The sequence below is a fragment of the Chroicocephalus ridibundus genome, chromosome Z, assembly GCF_963924245.1.
Source record: "Chroicocephalus ridibundus chromosome Z, bChrRid1.1, whole genome shotgun sequence".
Classification (NCBI taxonomy): Eukaryota; Metazoa; Chordata; class Aves; order Charadriiformes; family Laridae; genus Chroicocephalus; species Chroicocephalus ridibundus.
Window position 1 is genome coordinate 74,422,817 of NC_086316.1, and position 20,869 is coordinate 74,443,685.

Sequence of the window (20,869 nt, forward strand, 5' to 3'; positions counted from 1 at the left end):
AAATGAAGAAGTTGGCACAAAAATCACTTTATGTAAATTAATTACATGAAAGTGTCCGGTCATATTAATGTTAAAAGGTTTTCAGTAAGAGCACAGGGAAAAAAAGGAATGTCATAAATTTAGAAAAGATGTCACCATGAATTTCTGTAACATAATGTAACATAACTTTTAAAAAGGAAGAAGCAGTCAATTCTAGGATATTTTGCTTTCAGTCTTGCAAACTCGATCACTAGCTCTGCATGATGTTGCAGAAGCAAGGGGAACAGGTTTGCTAAAGTAAACATGGTCATAGAACTGTATTAGCCTTAGAAATCAAATGATTTGGGCTGTTAATTCTATACCATGATAAGGAATTTTGATACAAAAATAGCACAGAAGAAATTAAACTGTCTGTACCAGAATCTTGTTAATAGTCCTGCTGATAAGGATCATAATCTCTTCACAATATTAAATACTGAAAGCTGTCAGGTGGCTTTAATTATGTATATTCTGAGAACAAAAGCATTTCATTTGATAAACTAACTGGTACTGCTACTTCATAGTGTATTGTGAGCACTGTATCCTGTTTTGTAATTGTAATATAAGCACAGTTTCATGAAACTTGGAAAAGCCAAGTTAATGCTTCCTGGACAGGTCCCTTTTTTTTTCTCCACTTCCCATTTTTTTCTGTTTCTCTGCATATAACTTACGTGGGTTAAGGCACTCCGCAGACTTTTTTTGTAAGCTCCAATGTTCCTAACATTTTCACCATGTTAGGAAACAAGGCCAGAAAAAAAAATCTCATTGTTGTCTGCTAGATTAATAAGTTAAATCAGTGCACTGAATAGCTTGAAGTGGATGGAATAGGATGGCATAGCCAGGTTCAGTTTATGAGAGGAGGCAAGAATAAGAGTGGGGATAGTGCAAGACTTTCCTTCACGTCATTGGATTGTTGATATGTTCAGCTGCAGTGTGCTGTTTTCTCAATTTAATGTGTTTTTGGGAGATATATATGATAATGATAATTACCTCATAATTTGTGAATATTTTACACTTCTGTACTGTTAGTTACATAGATAATGCAGCCTAATTTTGTAGACTGTCATTCACTTTTACCATCCTAAAATAGTCTTTCTGAATTTTCTGATGGAGTCCAATTTTTCACCTTAAACTGACAAAACAGAGAATCTTTCTATGGAAGTCAAGTAGGAGGAATTGTTTCAAGCAGTTGTGGGAGCTACACCAAAGTGTTTTAGGTCTTTTCCTTCTACTGTTATGCTAAGAAATTTAAAATAAAATGAAGCGTAATTGTGAGTGCAGCTCACAACTGAATTTAATTTGGATGGAATGCAAGTGGTCTTTTACGCAATCAGGGGCCTATGAAGGGAAGAAGGTGGAGTCCAGGCATGGAAGTCCAATAGTAATAATTTCTTTGTTTCTGCTGCAAGAATGTTTTGGGTTTTTCGTATATTGAAGTGAATGGGTTCTGCTGTAATTAAAATGACAAAATCATTTTTTTTCTAAAAACAAATCAATAAAATTTACTAAAGACAAGGGAGTTATGGAAATGTCTTTTGCAAAATAATAGTAGGTATAGTTAAAAGGTGCTTTGTTTCTGGCAGTTATGTCAGAAAGAATATTGCAGACTTCAGGAAAATATACTGTAACTTGTTCATTTTTGTTTTGAGCATAACCATACTGCAATTCCATTGTGACACTGAGTATGTTTGCATCGAGTGAGATTTCATTTTTCTATTTTCTTCTGAAAAACAGGGGGTACTACTTCCTTGATAGGCATGGGGTTGGTTTTGAATTATCTTTTAGTAGTGCTATGGAGATATGAAACCCTGTAGAGATTCTTAAGTATTACCGAACAACAGTGCAGGAACTGTACTAAAAAATTCAGAATAATCACTCAATCCTCACTTCTTATCATTGTTCCAGATAGTGATATTTTGCCCAGTTCTCTTTATTTGTTTAAAAATAAAAATAAATATTCTAAGCTTCTAATCATAATGCGCAGTTACACATCAATATAGGACAACATAATCCGCAGTTACACATTAGTATCGGCAGTAATATTAGTTTCTGTTCAAATAATTAAACCTTTGAAGACATCATTTTTTATTTCCGCTGTTCATATTTACTCACTCTTAGTAAATAGGACATACTAATGTCCTACCTGCAAATTTTAGAGACGCAGATTAGTCTCAGCACATGCCTGGAAGATGGCCAGAGCTCTGGTAGCAGTCTTCTTACTCGATCTTCTCTCTGTTCTTTTGATGCTTCATCTTGTGAGGCAGTGGACTTCCATACGAGTGAGTGGGGCCAGCTTTTATAATTCTAAACTTTTGTGGGAGAACTTCCCTATCAGAGGTGTGTCTTTAAAGTGTCCCTGCATTAAGTGTAAAAGTTCGGAGCTAATTTTCATGGGAGTCTTTAAAATCTCATCACTTTTAATGTGGCTTATTGAAAAACGTCATGCAAGTGGAGGTCAGTAATGAGCTTTCAGAGGGCTAGTATTTTTCTTAATTTGGCAGGTATTTCAGTTTTATTGAAGAACTACTAAAGCACTTAAAAACTTGTTAGTCATGAAAAGATAACAGTTTAAGACTTCCGTATTATTTTGAATGAAAGACTTGTGTTCCACTGCTTGGGAGAGAAAAGACCCAACACAAACGCCCCCCTTGCTAAGAAAGTAGTCAGCTGTATGATATGTGTACATCCACAGAAATTTCAAAATGACACAGCCTTTAAAATGGGGGTGGAAGAGAGGTAATAAAAGCCATTAAAGTGTATGCATAGATAGATAGCTGCTCCGGGTCTGTTTGTAGAACAGACAAGTATTAACCAGATCTGGGATTTTGAAACGTGTAAGCATTAGCTTAGCATGTTGGATTAATCGCTCACTGTCTTTTTTTCTAATATAGCCAGCAGCCAGCTTCGGGTGTAGCCTATTCCCATCCAACTACAGTTGCTAGCTACACTGTCCACCAGGCGCCAGTGGCTGCGCACACTGTTACTGCAGCCTACGCTCCCGCAGCAGCCACGGTTGCGGTGGCCAGGCCCGCTCCCGTGGCCGTGGCAGCTGCCGCCACAGCCGCTGCCTACGGAGGCTATCCTACAGCGCACACAGCTACGGATTATGGTTATACCCAGAGGCAACAAGAAGCTCCGCCACCACCACCTCCTGTCACTACACAGAATTACCAGGTGGGTTCAAAAAAAAAAAAATTAACTTGTGTTGTATGATTTTTAAATGGTGCTTTAAAAGGAGGAGGCCTGTTTGGATAAAAGAATGTGATGATACTTACATTTTTTTTCTTCTGTGAATCACAGTTTCAGTACAACACAAATTACTTAGTAGCGAAAACTGATAAGATGTGAAGTGATTGCAGTCTCATATGGCCCTTATAGAAGATTATTAGCGCTAGCAGTGCAGAAGCTAAGATTTAGACATTCATACAATAAGCAATGAACAGATGTTTGCCTCCAAGTGATTTTGTGAAACTGCTGCTGAAAAGAGTAGTACTGTCTTGTCTCAGCTAGCTGAAATGTCCGAGTGGCATGCAGTAAGCTGGGTCATGGAAACGATGTAGCTGAAAAAACTGTTCCAATGAAAATTTTCAGTGGAGGTAGAAGTGGTTCGCTTGTCAGATTCCTGGTTGCTACAGGAGTTCTAGTACCAAACATATGAGGATGGAAGATCACCCTAGGAGAGGAACTACCCTTTCGGTAGTTTTTGAGTATTCTTTGTGAGATCACTGCCAAATGTCACGTGACTACAGGCTTCGACAAAAGGGGACTCTTTGTCTGTTTTCTTGGATGTTGAAATAGTATGTCTTTTAATAATTTCTTATCTTTTATTCCTAAACTTATCAAGGTGTTACCTAGATTCTGATTTGTATTTTGGATTATACTGTTGCTGTGTGTTCTCGATTCTTTTGTACAGCTTTGATAATTTGTTAAATATGGTAATGAATCATAACGTAGGAGGCTTTCCAGTAGCATGTGTACTCCTAATTTACGAGATCAGTTATTAGATGCATCCACATAAAAAAAAGAATCCCCTGAATTAAATAAAAACAATTCCAGTTTACAGAGGTTAGATGGAAAAGAGATTTTATTCTTATATTTCTTGGAAATAAAAAAAAAATTGTACATTTCAGCAATAGTAGTTCATGCCTTGCTACACCTCAGTTTACGCTTTACCGTAAATATAAGGATGAGAGAATATATGTACCCCTTCTATGCTTACTAGCTATCCTCTGAGTTCTAGAGGTGTCAAATGGACTACTTGCCGTGCCATTATAGACTAGATATGGTTCCCTAATGGACTGGTTGATACACGAAAAAGTAGAAAGCTTTAAAGGTATCATTTTCATACTCTAAAAAATATAACCAAGATAAGTATTGCTAATGATGGGATTTTTAAAGCCAATGTAGTGTCATGTTTGTAAACTTGTGAGTTTATTGTGGTTTGTAGAAATTAACTTTTCGTGAAGATCTGTGGTGGTTTTTTGCTTCATGTTTAACAGAGATGTAATCTGATACAGTCATTGTGAGAGACTAGTGAGAGTACTGCTTTTCATTAACAAAAATAGTTTGGTAGAGATAGTGATTTAATAGCTGGAGGTTAATTCCTGTATTAAGTCTGCAAAGGACAGTCAGGGTTGTTTTCAGGCCTGAAGTATCTGTAAACATGAATTTAATTTCTTTAATGCATTTATTCGTATATACTGTATCTGTGAATGATTTTAAATCTACTTTAGTAGACCAGAAGAAAATATGTTGTTTCTTTGACTCTGCTAATTACTTTTATTACTCCAGATATATACTTAAAGGAGAAATTTGCTGTTTTTTCTATTCTGAATTTTTAGGATTCCTATTCTTATGTTCGATCTACCGCCCCAGCTGTAGCTTATGACAGCAAACAATACTATCAACAGCCAACAGCGACTGCGGCGGCTGTGGCTGCTGCTGCCCAGCCTCAGCCTTCAGTAGCTGAATCGTACTACCAGACAGGTGGGTGGCATGATTCAAACTGCTGTCATTATGCACAGTCTGTGTGCTACTTTAACACCTTAAAAATAGTTTTTGAATATTTCATGTTATCCAGATTTCTTTTTTTTTTTTTAAGTTTTGTCATGTAATCTCTGTCAATGTGTGCAAAAATTTGCTGCTCCTAGAACTTGAACATTGTCGTGACTTTGCCATAAGTAGCTATCTCTCAGGTTTGGATTGTTATTACATACACTTAGAACTTACTTCTAGGCAAACTTCTTGTTGGTTTGTCCAGAAACCTTATTGAAGTAGGTTCAAATAGTGAATGGTGGGTTTAAATGATATCTTGCTTAGAGGGGCTCTTTTTAAAAATTGTTTAGTTACTTAATGTATGGAGTTCTTTAATTATTGGTATCATGATTGCTGCAAAGCATGGCATATATCTTTTTTACTTTTTTTTACTTTAATTAGAAATAATAGTAAAGTGTGGGTATACTTTGGTTTAGTGTACTCTAGTAAAATCATTGAATGAGAAGGTTGTTTAAAAACACGGCAGAACACTTAAAAATAAATAAATAAAACTGAGGCTTACTGGTGTGAGCTATGACATGATTAACCAGTTTTGTGATAGATGCATGGTACACAATGCATAACCATGACTGTAACGATGCTGATTCCCTAGTGTATTGTTAAGTATCACTTAATATGGCTTGCATTTTCAGCTAAAACATATCAATGTTTGTACACTTTTATTTTCTGTCCTAATTAGCTCCAAAAGCAGGATATAGCCAAGGGGCAACTCAGTATACCCAAGCCCAGCAAACACGACAAGTGACAGCTATAAAACCTGCAACCCCAAGTCCAGCAACAACTACATTTTCTATATATCCGGTATCCTCTACTGTGCAACCAGTAGCAGCTGCAGCTACTGTTGTTCCATCCTATACTCAAAGCGCAACATACAGTACAACAGCGGTTACTTACTCTGGTAAGAATTTTGCATGTTAAGTTTTTGGGATCTTTGCAGTTGTTACAAGAGAGGCTTTAAATACTCAGAATTTTAGCATCTCCTGTTCAATTACGTCATAATCTACTGAGAAGTATCGACCAGTTATATTATTGTAATGGCAAAATATTTTGCTGTATCTTTAAAAGAGGTTTGCTGTTTGTATGTGCCTGTTTTGTTACATGTGAGAATATAAAAAGTGTTGGCATCGCTACGTGCATGGTGTTTTGTGACTTGCTGTAAGGTTTGGAGAGAAAAGACAGGGGATAGAAAAAAATGAGGGAACACATCCACACAAGTATTATCTACATCCACACAAATATTACCCAGGGAAATTGGAAGAGAGCATGCTGCTATCAAACAGTAGTTACAGAGACAGGGAGGAGCAGTCCAATATAAGTCTTGGAAGTTTGTGTTGTCTTGACCCAAAATGGGAGGAGAATGGAAGCTGAAAAAAAGACTTTCCTTCAAACGTTATAATTCCAAAAAGTAGTTAAAGATTAAAAGATAGTAACTTTATGGCCAGATGGTAACCAACTGGCATATTATAGCTACCTTGAACTTTTTGTTTTGTTTTGTTTTCTGTTTTAAAAGGGATTTTAAGACTTCCTTGAGATAGAGCCTGATCAGAGGATTAGAATAGTTGAACGAGTAGATGTAGAAAGTTTATGGGAAAACTGGCTCAAAGGTATGAAGGCCCAGTTTCCTTGATTTATTCAGCTTTGATACTAGAAATCAAGGACTGCATAGCCAGATTTTAGTGGGCAAGCAGCTTCTCTGCACTAAAACAACGTAACTCAGGGAAATAGAATGTAGTAGCACTGGCCATTCTGTCTTTTATCTTCATTTTTTCCCCCCATCCTCTACATAATGTCTGCCCTCCTTGCCAGTTTGAAACTTCAGCAGCAAATCTGTTTCTGGAAGACTGCTTACTTCAAGTGGCCTTTGTTAAATCCTTTCTTAAAATTCTTGTTACATCATACTCGGTTTTACCAGATGTACCAGGAAATTTCACATATTCTTTAGGGATGCTTTGATATATCTAGCATAACTGTGTGTCTGCAAAGATATGTCTAAAATGAAATATATTGCTGACATAATTGGTAGCTGTGTATTTGTAGACTGTGTAACATCAAGAAACATTCAGACTGCCTAGCAAGATCTGAATAAATTGTTTATATCCTGCCCTCCCCCCCAACTCTATTATGCAACATGTTTTGAATTAGTGTATTATGTAATTGATACATGATGTACAGTGATGTAACATTTATTTTATTTTGATCTTTGAGGTACCTCTTATTCCGGCTATGAAGCCGCAGTGTATTCAGCTGCATCGTCCTATTACCAGCAGCAGCAGCAGCAACAGAAACAGGCGGCAGCAGCAGCTGCTGCTGCTGCTGCAACAGCTGCTTGGACAGGGACCACCTTTACTAAAAAGGCACCATTCCAAAATAAGCAACTGAAACCAAAACAACCTCCTAAACCACCCCAGATCCACTACTGTGATGTTTGTAAGATCAGCTGTGCTGGACCACAGGTACCTGTATTATGTAATATTCTGCTATACACTTTAGTCATATTTTCTTCAGCTAAAAAACTGACCCCTTTAAGAATATTTGTTAATTTTTAAAGACCATGTTCTATACTTCTACTAAAGGAATAATTAAATGAAAATGTGCGCTATATAGAAAGAGTTCCTATGAGAAGACCAAAAGATGCATCCCCTGAGCTTGTACAGAGAAGCTTCAGCTGTGCTTTGGACTTCAGAAAGATTCTGAGCTTTGAAATTGATATGCTTTTTTACTGTAGCAAACTTCTTAGAAAATACTTTTTTTCGAAACTATTCTGTAAATTTTGGGAATGGTAAGCCTGAAAGTGTATTCTTCATTGTATTCCAGCACCCCCCTTCAGTTTCACAGTGGGTACAAGTGCGTAGAAAGTAGATACCGATTTATGCAGTGTTTATGTGTGCGTCTGGCTAAACAGTTCTTACTCTTTAGGTAAACTTGTCATTATTTCTCACCCTCTCTGCTCTAGATTGCCAGTGTTGGTATAGAAACAAATATCAACTTCTGCATTTCATTTTCAGCACTTTATCTATGCACTACCTTCTTTTGGATTGTTTTTTTAATTCTCTGGATGCACTTGATCACTGTGGTCTCGTAGTTTGAGGAAAATTCAAAACCAAGAATAATCTAATGCAATGCAGGAAACTGCAGTTTTCTGATCATATTGAGTTTTCAGTGGTATTGTACTGTTGACCAGTACTTGACTGAGGAAGCGAGAAGTTAGAGAAAAGCCCGTATTATATTACGTAAAAGTGGAATCCTGGTGGTGGAGAAGAAAATTGCTTGGTCTTAGAAGTGGCCTGCTAGTGCCTTAGAGATGTCACATGGAAGAAATGTTCAGTGTAGGAAGTATTTAATATACAAAGCATGTGTTTTATGCTATGTTCTGATTACATGTATTCACATGAATGATGAACGAGCAGTACAAGGACAGCTTATTGTGTGTGTATTGTTTATTTAAACAGACTTATAAAGAACACTTAGAAGGCCAGAAACACAAAAAGAAAGAAGCAGCATTAAAAGCTTCCCAGAACACCAATAACAGCAGCACTTCTGCTCGTGGAACTCAGAATCAGTTGCGCTGTGAGCTTTGTGATGTGTCTTGTACAGGGGCAGATGCTTATGCTGCCCATATCCGTGGAGCCAAGCATCAGAAGGTAAGACTTTTCTCTTGTTTTTATTGTACAAGTCAGTTGTATATTTCTTCCCCATCTTTTTTTCTCACCTGAGAGAAGGGGAGATACCCAGAAACAATATAATTTGAATTATTTTGTTTAAAGATGTTTAGTTTAGCTCTTTGTTTCAAACTTTAAGATCACTATTAGAAGGGCCTTATTGGGAGAAAGGAGGAAAAATATTGCCACAGAGTCAGTGAGAAGAGGATGTATTGGGTAAAGTATGTAAATCATAGGAAGAAGGCATAGAGTAAGATTGGAACATGTGGTAGCATGCTTGTACCCCCTCATTCTTTTCAAGACTTTTCTCAACGTTCGTCTTGTCTGTCTGGTGCTGTGAAGCTTAAAGTGCACTTTGAAACACTGTAAGCACTGAGTCAGTGCCAAGGGACGGGACTATTTTGCATCATTCCTTGGTATTTCTTCCAAAGAAAATTGGCATATGGGAGCAAGGAACAGTATCCTGTAGTAGACTTTATAATGAGTATGTTTGGAAGACTTTTGGTAAGCATGTTTTCCCTGCTGTTTGGGTGCAGTTAGGTAGGCATTCTGGAATAAAGACTGTGGGCTGCACTGTGGACCCCTGTGACCTGTGTTTTAAATATGGCTATACAATAGTAAATGCAATGGCAGTGTAGAATGTTTAGATATTACAGATTTTCCTCATAATTCTGGGTAGATTAATGTCAGTAACAAATACAGTCTTAATAGTCAGCTTTTACACTTCTTTTAATCTCGAACACTGTACAAAGTGGCGTCAGTAACACATCGTTACTATTAAAATAAATAAGTCTCATAGCAGATTTAAAACAATTTTCCCGACATAATTTTTTGTTAGTACAAGAGCAAAAATCATAATTTAGATAGACTTGCCGAATGTTCTTTCTTTCATTAATAAGTTGAGCCATTAAATTCTTGGGTTGTGCCCAATAACTCCATAGATATATGGAGTGTAGTATATATTATCCTTATATATTTAGGTGTAGCTTTCTCTTCCTCACGCATAGTCGCTAACCACTGCTAATTTGGTTGTCATCCAGTGTAAAAATGAAATCTCAAAGGACTCTATTTATTGCTGTAGTACACTGAAGAATCTTTTACATTCTACTAGAAAAACTAATTTTGAAGAGGTGCTTGACCTTGAATTTATAGTATTATGTGACAGTAATATGTCTGTATTCTGATGGGGAACGTACTTTAAAAAAAAAATCAGGAACGTAAAACCTAAGAAGCGTATGTGTAGAATTGTGTGCGTATCATGATTGCGTACATGTGTTTGCATTGAAGGCATGTCTCACAGATTAGTTTTTTTTTTTTTTTTTTACTCCTACTTTCAAACCCAGTCTTTAGTTTTGATTTTGCATGTTTTGTTCTTACGGACTAAATGCATTGCCTTTTCAGGTGATGGTCAGCTGTCACCAAAAAGAAGTACTATCTCAAGCATGTTCTGGAAAGGCCTCTGCTCGTTACTTTTAAAAATAAGCATGTACCTCTTTACTTTCTATCAGATACTAAAGAGCTCTGAAATCTGCTTCTCACATCCTCCTTAACTGTCTCTGCAGATGCGCTATTTTTTAAAACGAAAAAGAAAGAAAACCTATGTCTAGGGAATCTGTTCGGTTCTGTTAGGTAACCTGGAAAGTCTTTTAATATGAATACTCTTAAAATGCAGTGATCAAAAGAGACAGTATTGTTGAATCTGAACTAAATAACTCCTATTTACAAATATTATTTGGAAGCAAAATAGTTCAATGTACTACACTATTTGGAGAGAGAGTGAAAAGGAACCAGCCAATGAAAACAGTCACATTGAAACAGTTTGAGCAAAATGTGTTCTTCAGTTGTACTGGCTTGGGAGTTTACTGGCTTTCAATTCTCACCCACACAGCTTTTGGAGTAAATGTCTGAATTTGGAATGGAAATAAGCAATGTGAAATAACTATTAACTGTTTCCGTGCTACAGATGACAAGAGCTTTTACATGTCCATCTTTTTTTTTTTTTTCTGTCAAGGTAACTTTGCGTAAAGAAGCATTAGCTAACTTTTTAGTTATATTGATTTTTTTAGTTACAATGATGTTTGCGTTACGTGATTTTGTATAGTTATCCCAGGGAGATCATGCTATGAATTTCTCTTTATCGTTATAGGTAGTAAAGTTGCACACAAAACTTGGCAAACCCATTCCTTCAACTGAACCAAATGTGGTTACCCAAGCTACATCCTCAACATCCACATCTGCTTCCAAACCAACTGCCTCGGCTTCAAATATAGCAACTAGCAGCAGTACTGTGAACTCCTCTGTTGCATCCTCTGCAGTGAAAATTCTTACTCCCACGGCAAACACACCACTTAACACTGCGTCCAACAACAAAACATCTGCAACCGCTGCTAATATAGCTGTAAAGAAAATATCTACACCGAAAATAAACTTTGTTGGCAAGTACAGAAGTCAGTCTTTATTTTGAAACCTAACCTATTCTATATTTTTTTAAGACTTAGTGCAGCAAATACAAGTGTATTTAGTTAATTATATGCATGAGTAACTCTGTTGCATCTAAAAGAATTACCAATAGGTGAAAACAAGAATGTATATAGAAGTTTTGCTTCGAAATTTGCAGTATTTTCTGCCCAGTTGTCTCCACCTGGCCTCTCTTGGCAGCTTCTCCCACCTTCATAAGAAGCACCCCCTGTTGGTTTCTTATGTAGTAGCTGCGGGAGTATTGCAGTTTATACTGTAGTTGGTCCTAATTTCAGTTTACAGCCTGGGCTATTAAGGCAACCTGCAGTAGATTGGCAGTTAATAACTGGGCAAACTTAATTATAAACTTTATTATTAAAAATACATTTGCTGAGTTGTTCCAATTCAGTCCTATCTCTTTTGAAAAAACTTGAAAATTAGTAATGAATATTGCAATTATAGAAAGCAAAAGAATTTCTTGCTAAAATAAAAAACTAAGTCTTCAAATAATTTGAATGTTGTCAAACTTATTTTTAAAAATCTTTAATTGTATTTAAAATATGTTTAAGTTTTAGCTAATTTTAAAAGACAATGCTTTGGACAGAACACTGATATTTGCAAATAAAGTCTTCAGTTTGCACATCATGTGTAATCACATTCTCGTTTTATGAAAGTTAACAATTTAACTTTTTTGATTTATAGGCGGCAATAAGCTTCAGACAACAGGAAGTAAACTGGAAGAAATGAAATCAGCTGAAAGTGTTAAAACAACCCCTGCTGCTACAGTACAAACACAGGAAGTAAAACCAGACACAGCAGCTGAACCAGTGACTCCCACAACTCTTGCTGCCTTGCAGAGTGATGTCCAGCCAGTGGGCCATGACTATGTGGAGGAGGTATTGATATGAAAATTTGTGTTATTTTTTAACTATTTTAGTGAAGAGTTGCTCAACATGTAACAGAATCAGAGAATGGTTGAGGTTGGAAGGGACATCTGGAGATCATCTGGTTCAGCCCCCCTGCTCAAGCAGCTTGAGCCACTGCCTAGGACTGTGTCCAGACAGCTTTGGAATATCTCCAGGGATGGAGACTCCACATTTCAGATTACATTTCTACCCACTCTGCTCCAGACAGTGCTTTTTATCCAAACAGCCTAGCTTCCTCAAAGCAGCTTCTTGTAAAGTTACCCATGCATTGACAATATTTCCCTTGCATCAAATATCATGACATGCCATACTAATATAAATACGAAGGAAGACTCAGAACCAATCCCTAGGGAACTCCACTGCACTTACTCCTATTTAATAATCACTCTCCTAATTCTACTAACCACCTCCACCAGCTCCTTCTACACTATTCTTTTACTAATCTCTACCTTAAGTAACAATTTTCCGTACTGCTCCACATCAAGTATTTCAACTTAGGCCCAATAAATAAGAGTCCAAAAGATCTAGGCACGTGATCAAGTTATTAAAGCAACAATGAAATACAGTATGTCAGCTGAGCTACGGTAACAAACCACAGGCACGTTCGTCACCACAACAAAGTAATTCAGTTTAGCTTAATCTCCTAAGAGAGTGGGAAAAAGTTGAACCAAATTACTCCGTCTGTTCTGTGGGCTAAGGACATGCAAACAGGTACTGCAGCACAGCAGGCAGAGAAGCTAACGCATTGACCAGGTGACAGCCAGTTTTATTTGTAGGTCAATTCTTCTCTCCCGCAAAGTAAATTCTAATACCGCTATTAGCATCTTTGTGTTCAGTGAATTCCAGCTCTCTTTATATGAAAAAATACTCAGTCCAATTGGCTTTATTAACTAGGTGAAGCTTACAAATCGCAGAACAACTTAGCTTCGACCAAAGACTTGGAGGTCATCTCTTCTAACCCAGTGCTCAAATCAGCTAATTTTGAAGTTACATGAAGTTTCTCAGGGCTTTGTCCAGTCAGGTTCCCGTCACCTCCAAGAATGGACGCTGCAAGACTGCTCTAGACAATCTGTTCCAGTGTTTGAGCACCCGCACTGTCAATAACTTTTTCCTTAGTTTATAAAAGCTTCGGTTTCAAAAGCAGATGAGCTCTAGACCAACATTTACTTAAGGCAAACCCAGTTTGTGACCATTCAATTCAATGTAACTTCATATTACAATTCTTACAGTGTTTTAATTTACTATCAAAATAAACATCATTCTTTGGTTTAAGAACTTGCGGGTGAAGGACTTGGCAGCTTCCAATAGTACTCTTACTCTGCTGTAGTGCTATGATATTACCTCTTCCACCAGAAATTTTCATTCCAACAGAATGTGTTTTATTCATACGACACCCGCTTCTTTAGCTGCTCATAATGGTAACAGTGCTTCCCCACCACGCTGACTTTGATTTCCATTTTCTAAGAACAACACAAATTCTTAGATGCCCGTCTTCCAGCTCAAATTTCTGTTTCACTGCATTTTCACTATCCCAGTCAGAGCCAGTTTACAGTCTACATGTTGCACTCAATTGTTCTGCTCCAGGTTCTGTAGATGTTTCAGTCAAGCACACAAGGTCATTTCCAGTCTCTCCCTACCTGCTTTAACCTACTACATGCATATCGCTATTTCCCCGTGCTCTTTGCTTCCTCCTCCCAAATAAGCTTCCTTCTGTTCAGAAGTTTTACGCCTCGGCGTATAATTAGCTTGCCCTCATCTTCCACATCCTAAGTAACCTCAAGATCCAGACAATTAATTCTTTATTCCCAATTATTGTATTACAGTGCACGAGGTAAATATTTTTTGTAAAACATCTTTGACTTAAATCTTTGAATAACGCCTATTCTAACTTCTTCTGACATAATGATGGGAAATACTAATCTTTCTGAGGCATTAGTATCAGAACAAGTGCCATGTATTATGAAATACCATCACGGTATTAAACCTACTAGGAAGACTGACTGCAGTGAGCTGTGACCATGTATCTCTCTCCACACTCATCTCCAGCTCCACGTCAGTCTGATTTTCTGGGGTGTGAAGGAACACACTGGCTCACGATCTTGCAGAACTCATCCCAGAGCAAAGGACACAGCAAAAATTAGCTTTGTCCACATTGCTGTTCATTAAGCGAAAGCGTGTTTTCCCAAGACAGGTGCCTCTTTTGCCCTGGTACTTTGCAAGCTGGACATAAGGCCAACACCGCAGCTGCTTTCACCGTATCAACATTTGACGTAGCTGCATATACTCAGTACTATGATTCTGAAACAGTATAATGTGTAAAAATCTCTTTCTCATTTGCAAAGTCTCCACTCGGAAACACCGAGGCATCAAAGAATTATGAAGATCTCCCTGCCCGATTCTACACCACAAAATCTATTAAGCTATAGTACGGCTTTAAAAAAATGCATAATTCCATGTAGATGCTTAGCCAGGAAAAATCTAGCCTGAACACTTACGTTTGTCCAAGTTGTATGAAAACACCAGCATGCATTTCTTTTTGTAAAATACAGCTCTTGCAGGCTTTTTTTTTCATTTAAAGAAGTGATTTTCAGGCTAGCTTAGCATAACATTTGAGCTACTCTTAAAATAATTTTAAAAATACAAATGTTTTGAACTAAAAAATCCCCACTAATTAAGACTTATTTCTTGAATTCTAACTTTTAAGAACATTTGAAAATTTTAGCATGAAGGAGACCATATTCGTAGAGACCTAACTGCCAGATTTCTCAAGGTTTCAAAGATTATTCTGTTAGTAGCAGAATAGCAAAAAATACAGTTTTGTAGTTTTTCTTTCAGGGCTGTGAAAACTGGGACAAGTATGACCTGACTCTAAAAAAACTGAGAGGGGCACTAGAATCTGCTGCTGCTCCAGACCCTAACCTGGGAAGAGGCACTACTGAATAACTGGTCAGATGAAGTTTCAAGTGTGTTAATGGAACCTGGGCAAAGCAAAAATAATATAATAATAACTAGAAAATAATAATAAAGTGAGCTTTTCTCCTCCTAAACACACTTGACAATAAACAGCACAAAATGGTGAAATGAAATATCACACTGCAGTAAGCTGTACTTTAGAAGCGGCTTCACTTCTGTTTCTCTACAGCCCGTCACTCACTACGGGCATAAAATCCGGATGAAGACCAAATATGTTTTTTTGGAACTTTAATGAAAACTTTTATTTCCTATAATTACAATCTTGTGAAACAAACACTGTTTGTAACGCAATTCACTGAGAATCCAAGGAGAGGCCTGAAGGCATGCAAATGTGCAATCCCGTCTTGAATTGTTAAATTTCAGCAGCTCCTAGTAACACACGCTACGGTTTAACTACATAAGGCCTGAGAAAGACGGTGCTTTGTAGCAATTTTTACTTTCCCTTCCTCTTCCTTGTTTCTAAAAGCATCCTTGCACCATACGATTACAAACAAAAAATACTGATTGCTATTAGGTATCTAAAGCATATACTATCAATAACTCACCTCTGAGATTAACATCCTCATGTTTTCAGTACACCCTTGCTGCTTTGTTAATCTTCGCATACAGTCTCACAACCTGATTTAAATCCAATTAAATTCCGCAGTGTTTTCCTCACCGTACATCGCAATATAACTGCAAGCGTCTCTACAGTGATGCAATATGTGCTCCGTATCTGCTTTCCTTTACTCACACAACGGGCAGCCCATTGCCTGTGCTGCTTTCTTCATCATCAAAACATTGATTTTATTCAAGTCTAGTCAACATCCATGTCCACAATGATAATATACAAGACAAAAAGAACCGAGCTTGAGACGCTCCATTTGCCTGAAAAAGTACCAACTACAAACATTTTCCCTGTCAAAATCACAGAATCAGAGAACGGTTGAGGTTGGAAGGGACCTCTGGAGGTCATCTGGTTCAGCCCCCCTGCTCAAGCAGCTTGAGCCACTGCCTAGGACTGTGTCCAGACAGCTTTGGAATATCTCCAGGGATGGAGACTCCACAAGTTCCCTGGGAAACCTGTGCCAGTGCTCAGTCACAGTAAAAAAGTGTTCCCTGATGTGCAGAGGGAACCTCCTGTGTTGCAGTTTGTGCCCATTGCCTCTGGTCCTGTCACCGGGCACCACTGAAAAAACCCTGGCTCGGTCCCCCTTGCATCCTTTCTTCAGGTACTTACAGACATTAAGAAGATCCCCCCTCAGCCGTCTCTTCTTCAGGCTAGACAGTCCCAGCTCTCCCAGCCTTTGCTCACAGAAGAGATGCTTCAGTCCCTTCAAAGGCCTTGTGGGCCTTTATTGGACTCTCCCCAGTATGTCCAGTCTCTCTCGTACTGGGGAGCCCAGAACTGGACACAGCACTCCACGTGTGGCCTCACCAGTGCTGAGTTAGAGGGGAAGGATCTGCTGGCAATACTTTGTCAGGTGCAGCCCAGCACGCCATTTGCCTTCCCTGCTGCAAGGGCACACTGCTGGCTCCTGTTGCGCTTGGGTGTCCACCAGGACCCCCCACGTCCCTTTCTGCCAAGCTGCTTCCCAGCTGGATGATCCCCAGCGCATATCGGTGCAAGGGGTTGTTCCTCCCCAGGGGCAGGACTTTGCACTTGTCCTTGTTGAACTTCATGAGGTTGCTGGCAGCCCATTTCTCCAGCCTGCTGAGGTCCCTCTCAATGTCAGCGCAACCCTCCTGTGTAGCAGCCACTCCTCCTAGTTTTGTGTCATCAGCAAACTTGTGGAGGATGCACTCTGCCTCATCATCCAGATCATTAAAGAAGATATTAAACAGGACTGGACCCAGTATTGACCCCCAGGATACACTGCTAGTTACTGGCGTCCAACTAGGCTTCATTCTACTGATCACGACCCTCTGCGCCTGGACATTCCGCCAGCTTTCAGCCCACCTCACTGTATGCTTATGTAGCCCATGCATCAACAGCTTGTGTATGAGACTGTGTCAAAGGCCTTACTGAAGTCTAGGTAGACAATATCGTCTGCGCTCCCCACATCTACCAGGCTGGTCATTTCATCACAGAAGGTCATTAAGTTGATCAAGCATGACTTCCCCTTGGTGAAGCCATGCTGACTACTCCTGAGGATTTTCTTGCCCTTAATGTGCCTGGAAATGGTTTCCAGGATTAGCTGCTCCATCACCTTCCCAGGAATCGAGGTGAGGCTGACTGACCTGTAATTCCCTGGGTCCTCCTTGAAGATAAGAATGGCAAGGCATTGAACCTGCAAAGGCTTGTGCATATGTTTGCATTTTTGTATTGTGCATCTTTCTTTTTTTTGTGTATCTTTCTTTTATGCTTAGTGGGGCATTCTTCATGTGGACGGCATGAGATATGTGGATGAAGCGTAACATTTTTTCATGATTTGCAAGTTTGTAATTATTCAACTCAGTATCTTCAGGCTCAAGTTTATAGCTGTGTACTCTTCGGAGTGGAAGAACTTTGTTCATTACCAAACACAGTGGTGTGTCTGTCAGAATTGAAAGTTCTACTTTGTTTTCTTTCAGTTATTGTGTGAACTTTTTAGACAATTATGAGATAGGTGGATGTTATCCAGTGTCACTAAATTAGATTTATTTTTACATCAGCTTTGGGTTTTTTTAAAAAAAAAAGAAGCCAAATATGTTATAACTTTACTTTCCAGGTAAGAAATGATGAAGGAAAGGTGATCCGCTTTCACTGTAAACTTTGTGAATGCAGCTTTAACGATCCTAATGCCAAGGAGATGCACCTGAAAGGGAGGCGGCACAGACTTCAGTATAAGGTTAGTAGAAATGGTGATGCTTCTATCTGAAAAGCCACCAGAAGTCAGCTGACTGATTACATGTTCTTATATTTAAAGACTAGACAAAAGTAGGTACTCTGAGAAAACTGCATATAAAAAAAAGGTAGAGAAATATATTTCTTAAGGATTATAGTCTTTAAAGAAGTAATGCAGGCTGTGAAACGGTATTTTGGTTTGCGTTTCTTTTAAACATTTTGAACATTGCTTTCAGGCAACCTTTGCAATGTTAAAATATGGTACAAGGTATGCAAGCAACAGTAGGCGCTTTATGTTGTTTACCATGAATTTCAAATAGCGTAAAATAGTAGTGCTCAATGTTTTTGCCAGGATAAACCAAATAAACCATTTGTGGAGACATCTCAGAAATAAGTGTTGCATATTTTGCAATCATGAGTGGAGATGCACCAGTAACGACATACGGTGTGCATTTTGATCGTTGTAAGATTATATTGGAAGAATCTAGTGTGGTCACAGGAGATACAGTGGACCTGCATAATCATGAAAAGGATGAAAGAAGAGAAAAAATGGACAGAAAATTTTATTCAGGAACTCATGATTATGCCCCTGTATGAGGGACCCCTCAGGAACAGGGCATCAGGAAGCACGCTGTGGTTTGGATGGAATGTTTTTTCAGGCTACGGAGTAGTCATCTTACGACAGAATGAACAAGTTACGCAGTATTTCATGTAATATTTAAATCTTAAATTGCTTTGTTCTTTTATAAGTGAAGAGGGAATTCATGCTATTTGTAATATGTTGCTATTTCTTTCCTTTAAAATATCGGACACAGATTTTTCTTCTTCAACTACTCATTCAATGCAGTTCTAAAACTGCATTTTACTCCCCTTGAATTTATTGTAGACTAATATCATGTGTTAAATATGTGAGAACTGTGTAGGCTTGAGATGAGTAGAGGAAAAACAACATTTAATTCATTATTTTTCTGAACTAGAAAAAAGTAAACCCAGACTTACAAGTAGAAGTAAAGCCCAGTATTCGAGCAAGAAAAATTCAAGAAGAGAAGATGAGGAAACAGATGCAGAAAGAAGAATACTGGAGAAGACGAGAAGAGGAAGAACGCTGGAGGATGGAAATGAGGTAATGCATTCTGTTTTATCAATGAATGACACAAAGCTGCAGTCAGATTATCTAAAACTAACTATGCTTCTGTAGTTACTTATTTTGAATACTTGTTTTGGGAACTCTGTACTGTCTTGTTGTAAATTAAGTTGTCATTATCCCTCTGGGGTTTTTGTTTGTTAGTGTTCAATTCTCCTGAGGAATGCAGACTTACTAGAATTATTTTGCTATAAATTTAGACCCTCTTTCAAAATAACCATGCGTTTTAGTTACCCTCTGCAGTTCGGTGGTATTTGCTTATGACTACTAGAAATGAGTTAGTGAGGACATACAAGAATTTATTTAGAATGGTTGCAAGTATTAACTGCTATATAAAGAGAACAATTGATGCACTTCAGGCGATATGAAGAGGACATGTACTGGAGGAGAATGGAGGAAGAGCAGCATCACTGGGATGACCGTCGCAGAATACCAGATGGAGGATATCCTCATGGTCCTCCAGGACCTCTAGGCCTGCTGGGAGTTAGACCAGGAATGCCTCCTCAGCCCCAAGGACCAGCAGTGAGTTTTTTAACTTGAGAAAAAAAATGAAATCATACTTATCAGGAGCCACAGTTTAGAACTGTAAATTATTCAGTGCTGCTTCAGTTGTCTCCAGTGTTCCTTCATAATGGATTTGGAAAAGTGAAGACAAAATTACATGCTAATGAAACTGTGTAGGTGGACGTGTCTTCCAAAATAAGTCCACTGAAATGACAAAAGGATGCCTTAAAGACAAATACTGTTTCTTCTGAAATACAAATCACTCTGGATTTGTGTGCTACTTTTAATTTTATTTAATTGCATTATACAACATTATTTATCTAATTGTGAACTAATGTATGGATAAAGAGTGGTTGGATGGTCAGTCCCAGAGGGTAATGGTTAGTGGTGGGTCGTACCCTACCTGGAGGTTGGTAACAAGGGCAGTCCACATGGGTTTGTCGTGGTATGTGTCTCATTAGCACCTTATCAATGATCTGAAAGGTGATGGAGTGAGTTCACACTCATAAGGTTTGCAGCTGGCACGAAACTCAGTTAGTTTCGGGTGTGGAGAACAGCTGATACCTTTGAGGGCAGGGCTGCCATCCAGAGGGACCTAGGCAGACTGGAGGAGTGGATCAACAAGAACTTTATGGAATTATGCAAGGATAAATGCCTAATGCTGCACTTGGGAAGGAATAAGCCCTTGCACTGATACAGGCTGGGGGGTGACAGGCTGGGTAGCAGCCCAACTAAAAGGAATCTGAGGATGCAGATAGCAAGCTGAACGGGAGTCAACAGCGTACCCTGGCAGCAATGAAGGCCAACAGCATCCTGGGTTATATTAGCAGAGGCATAATCGGTAGGGGAAGGATCAGCTTTCGTTAGACCCAAACTGCAATACTGCATTCAGTTTTGGTCTTTCCAGTACAATAAAGAAACTACAAATCATAGCAGGTTTGGGATGGGGCTGCCAGGATGGTCAGAGGACTGGAATGCATACCCTGTGAGGAGAGACTGACAGATCTGGGCTCATTCAGCCTGGAGAAGAGGAAGCTTCAGTGCGATATAGTAGCCTTCTAATACCTGTGCATTATAAAGACAATGGAGCCAGGCTCTCTGTAGTCATGAGAGGGCAAGATAAAACCAGCTTAAGCTGAGACAAAAGAGGTTTGGGTTGAATACAGGAAATAAATTATTTCACACAGATGTTTTGCGGCCCCCATCTCTGGTGGTTTTCAAAAATCAACTAGATAAAGCCCTGAGCAGCATGATATGGTCTTATAGCTGGCCATGGTTGGGCAGGAGGTTGCACTAGAGGACCTCCTGATGTCCCTTCCCATTTAAT

General features: G+C 38.6%; 2 protein-coding genes and 1 non-coding gene across 5 annotated transcripts in view; 2 read left to right on the forward strand and 1 right to left on the reverse strand.

Annotated features, from left to right (window-relative positions):
• The window catches only part of TARS1 (threonyl-tRNA synthetase 1), a 533,465-nt gene that overhangs the window by 353,099 nt on the left and 159,497 nt on the right, over positions 1 to 20,869 (reverse strand). The gene's annotated exons all lie outside the window — the stretch shown is intronic.
• Positions 1 to 20,869, forward strand: part of ZFR (zinc finger RNA binding protein) — a 50,290-nt gene that overhangs the window by 14,759 nt on the left and 14,662 nt on the right. For 2 of the 3 annotated variants that reach the window (XM_063319889.1, XM_063319891.1), the window contains exons 3-12: positions 2,910 to 3,192; positions 4,860 to 5,004; positions 5,753 to 5,971; positions 7,279 to 7,526; positions 8,523 to 8,714; positions 10,879 to 11,179; positions 11,892 to 12,085; positions 17,779 to 17,898; positions 18,872 to 19,017; positions 19,398 to 19,560. In XM_063319889.1, the coding sequence (XP_063175959.1) occupies positions 2,910 to 3,192; positions 4,860 to 5,004; positions 5,753 to 5,971; positions 7,279 to 7,526; positions 8,523 to 8,714; positions 10,879 to 11,179; positions 11,892 to 12,085; positions 17,779 to 17,898; positions 18,872 to 19,017; positions 19,398 to 19,560 (2,011 nt within the window). The remainder of the gene's footprint in view (positions 1 to 2,909; positions 3,193 to 4,859; positions 5,005 to 5,752; positions 5,972 to 7,278; positions 7,527 to 8,522; positions 8,715 to 10,878; positions 11,180 to 11,891; positions 12,086 to 17,778; positions 17,899 to 18,871; positions 19,018 to 19,397; positions 19,561 to 20,869) is intronic. The other variant, XM_063319890.1, reaches the window with a different exon arrangement.
• Positions 215 to 351, forward strand: LOC134509091 (small nucleolar RNA SNORA66). Its single transcript, XR_010069233.1, has one exon. It is a non-coding gene; the product is annotated as a small nucleolar RNA SNORA66 (small nucleolar RNA).